Source organism: Eptatretus burgeri, chromosome 17 (genome assembly GCF_056783735.1).
Source record: "Eptatretus burgeri isolate ZD-2024b chromosome 17, Ebu_testis_v1, whole genome shotgun sequence".
In the NCBI taxonomy this organism is placed as follows: Eukaryota; Metazoa; Chordata; class Myxini; order Myxiniformes; family Myxinidae; genus Eptatretus; species Eptatretus burgeri.
This window is the reverse complement of record NC_140977.1, coordinates 52,480,592-52,491,572: the sequence shown is the minus strand read 5'-3', so window position 1 is coordinate 52,491,572 and position 10,981 is coordinate 52,480,592. Positions and strand designations below refer to the sequence as shown.

Genomic DNA, 10,981 nt, shown 5'->3' with positions numbered 1-10,981 from the left:
TTATACACCTGTCAGCAATGGGTTTGGTTGAAATAGCCAAATCCACCAATTGGAAGTGGTGTCCACATATATACATTTCCACATATACATGTTGCAGGTACCCACAGAACATCAGTGCAATGTAAAATGTGCGACCAAGTGCTCAACTCAAAAGTCATCAACCCTCCCTCCCATATCCTAAATCCTCAAACTCCCAACCTGAAGGCCTCAATCCACTCTCCGCTCCAAATCTTCAAACCACTTCCCACACAGAGCACAACACATCAACCTCCCCTTTGCGACTCTATCTCATCTTTGCTCCCCTCCACCCTATCCGACCCCCCAACTCCATCCTCTCCCCCCGTTCATAAAAACAAAAGGGCATTTTTACATGGATCATTACATATTTAATATCGTGTCACCACAATTTCCGAGTTCAAAGTGATTGTACTTGGACCCTCGTGACATCTCGTCAATAAGCGATTACCTCAGTATTCCGGTGTATTCTCAAAATCTCAGAAGTTTTGCCACATTTGGGAAAAGTAAATAAATAAAATAAAACCCACTTTTGATTCCCACCGACCTGCTTTTTGGCCTTTAACTTGCCACGGATGGTTATTTACTTCACATAATATGAGAGTTGCATGTCAATGCACACGTGAAGTATAATTCGTTTATAAATCCTGTACTTGTACACTGTTCAGCTTTGAAAGCTTGAGGCAAAAACTAAAAGGACAGTTTGGAGTTTATTTTTTTTTTTCAAATTTATTAGACTTCAAATATTAATCACGATTATTTTCTTTCCTCTGCATACCTTTCTTTCATGATGACACGTTCAATTTTTTTAATGTACATAAAGTCAGCATTCCTCTTGCTTGTATGAACTTTTTCTTTGGGTGGTCTATAGTAGAGCGCTGCTTCAATCGCTCCCAAACAAGACATGCATTACCTCATTTCCTCTGCACAGGTCGTAATCAAAACGTACCTTTATTTCACGATAGAAAACGCGTTGTTCAGTCTTCAAATATATACCAGAGGCCTGAGGCCTACAAGTAACGACCAAAATGGCAGCGATTTGATTTTTTGAGGTTAAAATTGTGGGTGGATCAGGCCAGCGAAGCTCCGCCCTGGATGGACAGAGCGACAGACAACTGACATTATATATGTATACATTAGGTTACACGATCAACTTGAAATTAAGTTTTAAAACTCTCCGTTTCTCAATCAACCACAAGTCAGAAAAATTCAGATGAAAAACACACTTAAAGCATAAAAACAAAAGTTAAAGTTTATTGAATTACACTACTGGAAACACAGAAGATACCGACAGGGAATTTCATTCAAAAAAAGTCATCATTTAACTATTCATACGCTGTGCAGAAGGCCAATCTCACCGACTCGTTCACAAAAGCTAGTACAGTGGACGCTCGATGACTTCATGTGGAGACGAGACAGGCAGGCGGGGGGAGGCAGCACAGAAGCAAAAAAAAAAAATAAAATAAAATAAAATAAAATAAAGCAACAAAATAATGAATGAAGAAAAGGCAAAAAATGCTCTGCGCTTCCCCGACTTTCCAAAATGTGCATCTGAGCCACACTCTCCACCAGGCAGTTGTTCAGCTTTGTTTTTTTTTTTTTCTGAGCTGAGCTCAATACCAAGGGCCTTCCATCCAGGAATGTAGCAGATCAGTTGACGGTGTCTGCTGCAGATACAGAAAAGACAACCCCATTAGAGTACAATCGTGCTATGAAGGATGAAGAATCGAACACAAATCTTCAAAATCAAGTAAAAGCATGGAATAATAATGTTTTTTTTGGGGGGGGTTTTGTATAAAAGGTCAAGGCTCATAGAAAAATGAGAACACTGAACGGATCAGGACAAAAGGAGCGGTAGAAATGGGGGGGGGGGCACGAACAGCAGGGCAGAGGGAAAAATAGAGGGAGAGTTGGACAAATAAAGAATGTGGGGAGGAATGAGGGGAAGGGGAGGACAAGATGGATGCAGAAGAAAACGCTCAGGAAGGAAAAACTGGAAATTTGGAGGGAGCCGAGTTTGGGGTGGGGGTTAATGAGCGAAGAAAATGAGCGAAAGCATGGTTTTGGATGGGGGATGATCTGCGATGGTGGTAAACAGCTGCTTGAAGACCTGGAGGGACGAATGAGATTGCGGAGAATGTGCAAGTTGGTTCCATAGGTGGGGGGAGGAAGAGGAACAAATGAATGGAGGTGAGCAGTGATTTTGGATTTTGAGAGTTTCACCAGGAGTTGATGTTGGACCCTATGCACCCTGCAAAAACCAAGGTGGGAGATTGTGGTCATGGGGTTGGGGGGCGAAAGCAAGGAAAGGTGCAGAGGTTGCAAGATCAGAAAGGAGGTGGTAGAAGACAGACCACGGACCTGTCCTTACTTTCTAAAAATCTCGACGCTCGTAGCTGTCCGGATCAAAGTACTTGGTGACGACGATGCGATTGGCAAACTTGCGCCCAGAAAGGGCCTGCTGGGCTTTTTGGCAGTCGGTCACAGTTGCAAACTCCACAAAGATCTTTCAATCATGTGGGAGTGTAAGACAACAATTATTATTCGTTTTTAATGTCCAAGCAAAGATATTACAACATATCGGGCACCCCCTACTCCGCGCAACTCGACATTTCCCTCTAAAACAAAACTCCCAAATTACCTTTCATGTTTTATAGTTAGACCTCTTAGCATTGTCAAACTGACAAGTGGAATTAACAAGATCTAATGCAGACAATTTGGAAGTGTTGTCATTTTAATGGGAAGAGTAAAATATAATCAGGAACTGCATACATCGTTCAACACAACACGATGTTGCTAGCTTGCAATTCAACTAGTCTTCAGCCTCAGAATGATGACATCATCATCCGAGAATTTGGCAATTCTCTGCGTATGTGGTACATCTGAACCTTCCAGAATCAAAAACCACTTGGCTTATCTCGACCAAATTCTCCATACGTGTTGGGGGTACCCAGGGTCAGGTGGTGGGCACAAAAGAATCCCCCACCCCCTGCAAAGATTGGGAGATGACTTGTGATTTTCTCTTGTGCCCAGGGCTTACTGACACCTGCTGGAGGGAGTGGGCATTACTGGCCACGGACACAAAATAAATAATTTTCCCAACCTTCCGTGCATCCCCCCCTTTTCCATCAACCAGGCCATTCTGGGAGGGAATGGGTGCTTCTACTTGCTGACATATGGAGTGTTTTCTCACCCACCTGAAAATATGAATTGATAAATAAACCTAAACCGGCCCGTTTGAGTCAAGTCGAATGAATGCCTCCATTCAACTTCATGTTGACGTGTTTGGTATATGACTGATTCTCATATCTATAGTACATAGCTTTGGAACCATTTCATTCAGATGACGAGCAAATGGGACCACAATGTCATTACACTTGCATTCCTTACAAAGTAACAAAAGAAAACGTCAGCAGTTTCAAACATAAGAATGCAAGTGTCTGCCAGGTAGCAAAGGCTGGGTATCACACAATCATTGTATAACAAGGCCATAAATGATTACCACCCATCCTCCTCCCTCCCCCAATACTACATTTCAGTGGAAGAGTCAAAAGATTGAAACACAATGACATATATGCAGTGCCGCAGCCCTCACCTTCCCGCAGCCAGCAACTTCAATACCGTCCACGGGCCGCGGGATCTCGATGGAAACCACGGGGCCGTATTTGTTGCATTCTTCACGGATGTCATCCAGAATGTCATTGTATTCCTCCTCGTCAATCAACTCTTCAGGCGTAACCATGTTCAAAAGACAAAGGATCCGTGTGGGCTGTGTGCCCTGCTGAAGGACGTCCGGTACATCCAGGCCTGGAACCTGAACAGTCACTGGAGCCACAGGTGCTGCACCCTGGAACACGAGGGAAGGGAGGGAGAATAGCAAACAATGGCAACCTGCCCTGCATTTTTTTGTCGTCTTCAAACTCAGCGCGTCATGTGGGAGGTTGGGAGAATGCCCCTGCTAATCCACAAGTTTGTCCAGGTCACCCCTTTAAAATACTTTTTAAAGCCTGATGTGTCCTCAACCACAAGTTACAAGGAAAACAAGTGTCAAAGTCAAGCATGCGCAAATGAAGGATGGAGGGGTGGGGTGGGGGAAGGAGGGAAGTTATGAGATTAGAGCAGGGCAAGAGGAAAACAGGAGGAAGGTGTTTGATGAAAAACTTCATACGATACATTGATAAACGGGGACTTTGAAAGCAGGCCGAAAGACTCGTCACAGAAAACATTTCTCACTCTTCAAAATTTGTAGTAAAATTACCATATTATCCATTGCCATTCATCCGCAAGCCATGTTTTACAGCAGGTTGTCCCAATCACGATTTTCGGCAATCCTGGACTCATGCTTTTGACATGCGTACAGACCAGTGCACATTGCCCAGGAAGACACTCACCGCCACTTGCACACCTTTCGCCCCAACACTGGCTCTCTGCACCACCAGCTTCTTGTCTCCAACTTGCATGCCATTCAAGGCAGTGACAACCTAGGGTCATGGACACATCGTGTCAAAAGCCATTTTTGGACAACGACACAAAATCCAACATCCAACTTTCGGAGATCAAACTCCCCCCCCCTCCCCCCCTATTCACCTGGTCTGTCACACCAGGGTCCATGTATTCACAGAAGGCGTAGCCTTTGGAAAGGTTTGTGTTACTGTCCTTCACAAGGTTGAAAGCCTTCAGCAGCCCAAAAGGCATCAGCAACTCTTTGACCTGGTAGCGACAGGGACAGTCAATACATTGACATCCGAGACTAGAATTATTTCTCGAAAAGGGCCTTGTATAAGGCTCTCGAAGCATTTTTTAGTAAAAGTTGGGAACATGACTTTTTAACATAATTAAGGTATGCTGAATTCGACGAGCCCTGTTCCCAAGCTGAATTTTGAGTTTTTGACCATATAATTAGCATAAACAAAATGGCTGCCAAATTGACAATTTTAGGCATTTTCTTGGGACAGGCACTACTATACCAGCACAATGCAAATCTATTTTACTTGTGAACAAATGTTAAGTTGTTTAGTTAACTGTTAAGTTGTGAAGGGCTTGTGTAGGCCTATACCAATGATTCATTCTTGTTTGCAGGCTGCAATGGATCCCGTGATTAGCTTGAAGAGGCCGTCACCTGTAGACTACAGACTGTGCATTTTCTGCCAAACGCATAAAGCCAGAAAAAAACCTGAGTGAAGCAACTGAACATGGACTCAACACTCAGGAATGCAGCCTGTAGCAGAAAGAAGCTGAGGGACTCCAGAAATATAGACTTAATTGATCGTCTTGAGAATGCATTAGATTCTGCCACAGCCGTATCTCTTGTGTGGCACAGAATGTGCTATGCCCACTTCATGGACAAGAGTAAAATAGAACGTCTTCAGAGGAATCAGACAGAGTATTCAACAGAGGCAGCAGGTTGCAGTTCAGGTGTTCCAGGTGGTAACAGGCGTTCATTGCGAAAAGGTGTGCAGCCAGTCAACTGGAGCCTTTGCATTTTCTGTCAAACTGCAAATAAGAAGGCACGACTGATCTCCGTCATGACTAAGCAAATGAGTGATCAAATAATTCAAGCCTCACATCTTGACTACAAAGTTGGCCTTCGACTGGCAGGAGTGACTGACCTAATTGCAGCTGAAACCAAATATCATCTGCCTTGTCTTAGCGCATTTAACAGGTCTACCTCCAAAACAAAGTAGGAGTTAGCAAATACAGACCTTGCTATGATATGGCTTTGCCAAGAGCTCCATCAATCAGCTGACAAAGGACATGTGATTCTTCTGGATGATGTATGGGAAAGGTATAAGGAGCTCGCTGAGGAATCTTCAACCATGATTCAGCCGTCCCATCAAAGCAGAAGAGGAACATTCAAGGAAAAGTTGCAGTCACAGCTTGGGGACATTTTCAATTTCTATCAACCTCTTGACAGTTGTATATCAGAACGAAAAACCGTATTGATTCCCACTAAGTACCAGCCAACAGTAATTTTGCAGATGAAAGCAGACACAGAGGAGAGTGAGGAAAAGTTAGTCTTTCCTAAGTATGAGCCCCAGGATGACATTTTCCTTTCACTTGTTCATGTAGCTATGAAAGTCCATGGAGACATGATGGAAACTCCAGGACACAAAGGGTTCTCTGTCAGTGAAGAAGATGCTATAGCATGCATTCCCAAGAGTTTATATATGCTACTGAGACTGATCGTCGGTGGTCAGGCATCCCTTGAAGATGATAGTTCTGAGAACAATGAAGAACATGTCCGGAGCAGAGTTCTGAGTGTGGCACAAGTTTTGTCTACTGCGTCAGTGGTGGCAAAAAATGGACTCAAAAACATGTTGGTCTTGCAAGTACTCTTCATCAAGCTACGCGGTCAAAAGACCTAGTACGATTGTTCAACAAGGCAGGGCATTGCCTGAGTTACGAACAGGTGTTGCAAGTAGACACTTCCTTGGCTGAGAGCACTCTCAAATCATTGGACAAAGCAACTGGTGCCATCATTCCACCAAACATTGAGGCAAATAAATTCATCCACTACACCTGTGATAACATTGACATCCTTGATGAAACACTTGATGGAAAGAATACCTTCCATGCAACTCAAATGGCAACATGGCAACGAGGCCAAACAACTGATGCTTCTCTTAAAACTTTCGAGCTATTCACAAGACATACTTTGATTGTGCTAAATGACCTGGAGGAGCTCCATCCTGTCAGTATAACTCGTGGAAAATGCAAGCCAGTATTCACAGCACCCGTCGACGAAGCCTGCTTCAGAAAATCTGAGGAGGACAATGAGTATGCAAGACAAGCAAAAGCTACAGACCTAGCTTTCTTCTTGCACCATCAAAATTTAGAAATAAAACCTTCTTGGACACTATTCAATCAGTCATTGCCATCAGAGGAACCAGAACAGACAGCAGTAGGATATTTGCCTATAATCCTTGCTCCCGCTCATGAGTTGGACACTTTGAATACTGCCGTGAAGAGATGCATGGCAATATCTTCACATTTTGGACAGGAACATACAGTCTTCACAGTCGACCAAGCGCTGTACTGCAGACTTATGGAGCTCAAGTGGTCTGTTCCAGAATACCAGGATAAGTTAATACCTCGCCTAGGTGGCCTTCACATATCGATGAACTTCCTCAAGGCCATAGGAGATCATATGAATGGTTCAGGACAAGCTGAAGTGTGGGTGGAGAGTGGACTTCTCGGGCAAGGCACTGTAGAACTTGTTCTGGCAGGAAAGGCATACAACAAAGCTATGAGGGCACACAAACTGACTTTGCAAGAGCTCTGTGGCGTCTCCTGATGCCAAGCCTTCTCTCCTTTGTTGCAGAGGCGGACGAGGACTGTCATGCTTGCATTTCCAGGATGGCTTCTGATGACGACCCGCAGAAGATTCCAGAACTGATAACATTTCTGGATCAGGAAAAGTTCAGGAAGCTCCTGGATGATTTTGTTGAGAGTAGATCTGATCACTGCCCCACACCTGAGCTCCCTGCGCCCTTTGAAATGGGATGGAGACTTGGGGAATCAGGACTGCAACCCATACTGTTGGCCTTGAGTCCCATTCCAGACAGTTGCCTCGAGATGGTAGCCTGTGCATGTCGGAAACAATGCAAGACTCGACGCTGCACATGCCGGAATTCAGGATTACGATGCACATCAATGTGTGCATGCCAGCAACAGATTGATGATCAGACTCCTTGCATGAATACAATGTGATTTGCCTAAAAGATGTTAGGCATTCCTGAAAACTGTTTATGCTGACTGAAATTTGTTCACGTAGCAGCATGGTAGAACTTTGTTTAGTTTTTATGATTACAAACGAGCAACTTTAACTTCTACATTTTATTAATAAACATCGGTAACCATGTAAACATTAATTAAAATGCTTCAAATATGTCTTAATCATTTTTCTTGACCCTCAAAACGTAGGTCGAGACATCTCATTTGTCAGGTTTGCATGCATAGTAACAGTTACAGCAGACAATAGATATTTTGGTAATGGCGGTAGCTAATTAGCATAATAATAGATTTTTGGCATGTTACGAATTTTATTAGCCTGTAGCTTTGATCTATTGCTCAAGGGACATTTCTAAAATACGTACATGTGAACAATGTGCATCTATCTATAATTCCAGCAATGTCTGTGTGTGTGTGTCTGTGTGTCTGTGTGTCTGTGTGTCTGTGTCCGCTGTTTCTCGACAACCACTGGTCCGATCTAATTGAAACTTGCCAGCTATATTGCTGGGGACCTGAGTATGTGCCTTTTCAAGGTTTGATATTAATTGGACAAGTGCTTCCCAAGTTATGGCCATTTATTTACCAAACCAATGACAAGATACGTTGCTGCGGCCATTTATTTACCAAACCAATGACAGGACACGTTGCTGCGAAGGCGTGGCCTATGGGGAAAGGGCGCCTTAGTTACCATGGCGTAGGAGTGGCAATGGTCAACGGCAGCGAATGTCATGGCAAGCAAAGCCAGGGAGGTAAACTTGATTTTAATTAACTCTGTGTGTGGAAGTATCTCAGCAGTTGTTACCTCAATGCAAGCGATAATTCATGGAATGCATGTGAACATTCTGTACGGGCACGCACCACTTCCGGATAGTGATGACTTACTGTATTCTAATAATTTCTCGATTTCTTATGCGCATTTATAGATAAACACAATGGCCCAATCCAGTCGTCGTTTACGAGAGCGAAGGAACGGCCTGTGTAGTTGTTTGAAAGTTTTTTACTTACGAAATCTGATGACTTCCGTCCTCTGTTTGTGTGTTTGTTTGTTTGTGTGTGTGTTTGTGTTTGTGTTTGTAAGCACGATAACTCGAGAACGGAAGAAGCTACCAATGTCAAATTACACCACGTGATTCAGGAGGGTGATGGCTAGCGCTGATTAGATTTTGGTCAAAATCGGTCAAAGGTCAAGGTCACAGTGAGGTCAAACATAATTCCGTAAATTCATGTGGAGAAATGGAGTATTTTTGCTTCGGTCGACGTTACGAGTTCGTTTTAACTTCGATTTTAATTTTGTCTTCGGTTTTTGCGATCGCTTAGGACGCTTAACACACTCGGTTGTCGAAATTCTGGTAAAAATCAGATGTTTTGGAGACGTTTTAAGATTGTATAAAAAATATTTCACTCGCCGCGTCAAGGCTCGTCACGTGGTGCAGCGCGCTCGAGCAGACGCGTCGTTGAGTCCCGTAAAGGTTTTGCGTGTGCGCGCTGACGATGTTTTCGATAAAGATGGTGTTTAAAAGTCATTTTTTATCCCAATATAGGTTATCGTCGCATGCCTGACTAGCGTAGCCATCGGATTATGTAAAGATTGTTGGTGGATGGCCGAATATTATGGTTTTGTGACTTTGATAAAATAATATTAAATAATTGCGTGTAGAAATGGAGATTTTTGCTTCGGTTGACGTTACGATTTTTGATGGTTTGGTACAGAATCATCGTAGAATCTTCTGGTTTGTGTCGCTGCCTTCTCTGGAGACAGCTTTTATTAGACATGGTCAGAGGTCAAGTTGACAATTTCGTAAGTACCAGTCTATGACTGCTTGTTTGTTTGCACGTACGGCCACGCACGTACGGGCACGCTAGAACGAAGAAACGGCCTGTGTGGTTGTTTCTGGCACGCGGTTTGAAAGGTTTTTTAAATTTATTTTTTTCTTGCACGTACAGCCACGCACTAGTTTATTTAAGTGGTATAGTAGTGCCTGTCCCAAGAAAGTGCCCAAAATTGTCAATTTGGCAGCCATTTTGTGTATGCTAATTAGATGGTGAAAAACTCAAAATTCAGCTTGGGAACAGGGCTAGTCGAAATCAGCGTACCTTAATTATGATAAAATGTCATGTTCCCACCTTTTACTAAACAAGGACAAATGTGTCCAAGAGCCGCATCATAAAGGTTTTGTCTTCATCCAGAAGAAGAAGAACTAGAAGAAGAAGAACAACAACAATGCGGAGCTCTCTTAGAGCCAGCGTTATATATCTCTATATATATATATATATATATATATATATATATATATATATATATATATATATATATATATATATATATATATATATATATACATATATATATATATATATATATATATACATATATATATATATATATATATATATATATATATATATATATATATATATATATATCTCTCCATGAGCCAGAGCAGTGAGTCGCAGCGTCCACTTTCTGCCGGTACTCCAGGGGCCTCCATCTGGCCACCCCCCAGGCAGATGCCTGGCCCATCACCATGTCCAACAACCTGCTGCAACCACGAGGCATGTGGTCAGCCCATTGGCCTCCTCCATTTACGAGGCTCCCTTGCTGAAAGAATCTGGTGACCAGGATCAGCATCAGGAAAGCGAGACACATGTCCATCCAGCCACAGCTGACGCTCACAGACTATACAGGTAACAAATCTCATCTGATGAGTCCCTCTCAGAGGTCCGACGATTGGACACAAGGTCCGACCAGCGAGAGCCAGGGATTCTCCGAAGAGACATGGTACCAAAGGAGTTAAGTCTCTTTCTCAGATCCCTGGTCAGAATCTAAGTCTCACATCCATAAAGCAAGACTGGAATCACACCAAGGACCTGAAGACTCGGACTTTCGTCCTTCTCCACAGATACCGACAGCACAACACCCCATGATCCAGTGAATCCATGACTCCCAAGGCCCGACAGAGACATCTATTGACCTCTGGCTCACAGTCAACGGAGACATGAATATCAATGCCAAGGTGAGCTAATCTCCTTGACCTCAACACCCCCCACCACAAACTGGTACAGACAAAATAGCAGAATCCAAGACGTCAATGAAAGCCTGGATCTTCGTTTTGACCCAGGAAACCCACAACCCCAGCAGCTCCCACTCCTCATTCAGCACCTTGAAAGCCCCCGGATATCCAGTCTCCACAAATATGACTGCATCATCTGCAAAATCAAGGTCAGAGATCCTGAC

The 10,981-nt window shown here is 43.4% G+C and overlaps 1 protein-coding gene and 1 pseudogene across 4 annotated transcripts in view; one reads left to right on the top strand and one right to left on the bottom strand.

Moving 5' to 3' along the window:
- Positions 1 to 1,241: 1,241 nt before the first annotated feature.
- Positions 1,242 to 10,981, bottom strand: part of LOC147010109 (splicing factor U2AF 65 kDa subunit-like) — a 52,276-nt gene continuing 42,536 nt past the window's right edge. For 2 of the 4 annotated variants that reach the window (XM_085862288.1, XM_085862291.1), the window contains exons 8-12: positions 4,603 to 4,725; positions 4,407 to 4,496; positions 3,611 to 3,862; positions 2,387 to 2,521; positions 1,242 to 1,682 (exon numbers count right to left, since the gene is read on the bottom strand). In XM_085862288.1, the coding sequence (XP_085718414.1) occupies positions 2,390 to 2,521; positions 3,611 to 3,862; positions 4,407 to 4,496; positions 4,603 to 4,725 (597 nt within the window). In that variant the 3' untranslated portion in view covers positions 1,242 to 1,682; positions 2,387 to 2,389. Of the gene's footprint in view, positions 1,683 to 2,376; positions 2,522 to 3,610; positions 3,863 to 4,406; positions 4,497 to 4,602; positions 4,726 to 10,981 lie in introns of all 4 variants that reach the window. The other 2 variants (XM_085862289.1, XM_085862290.1) reach the window with 2 other exon arrangements.
- On the top strand, positions 5,208 to 7,309 carry LOC147010110 (uncharacterized; annotated as a pseudogene).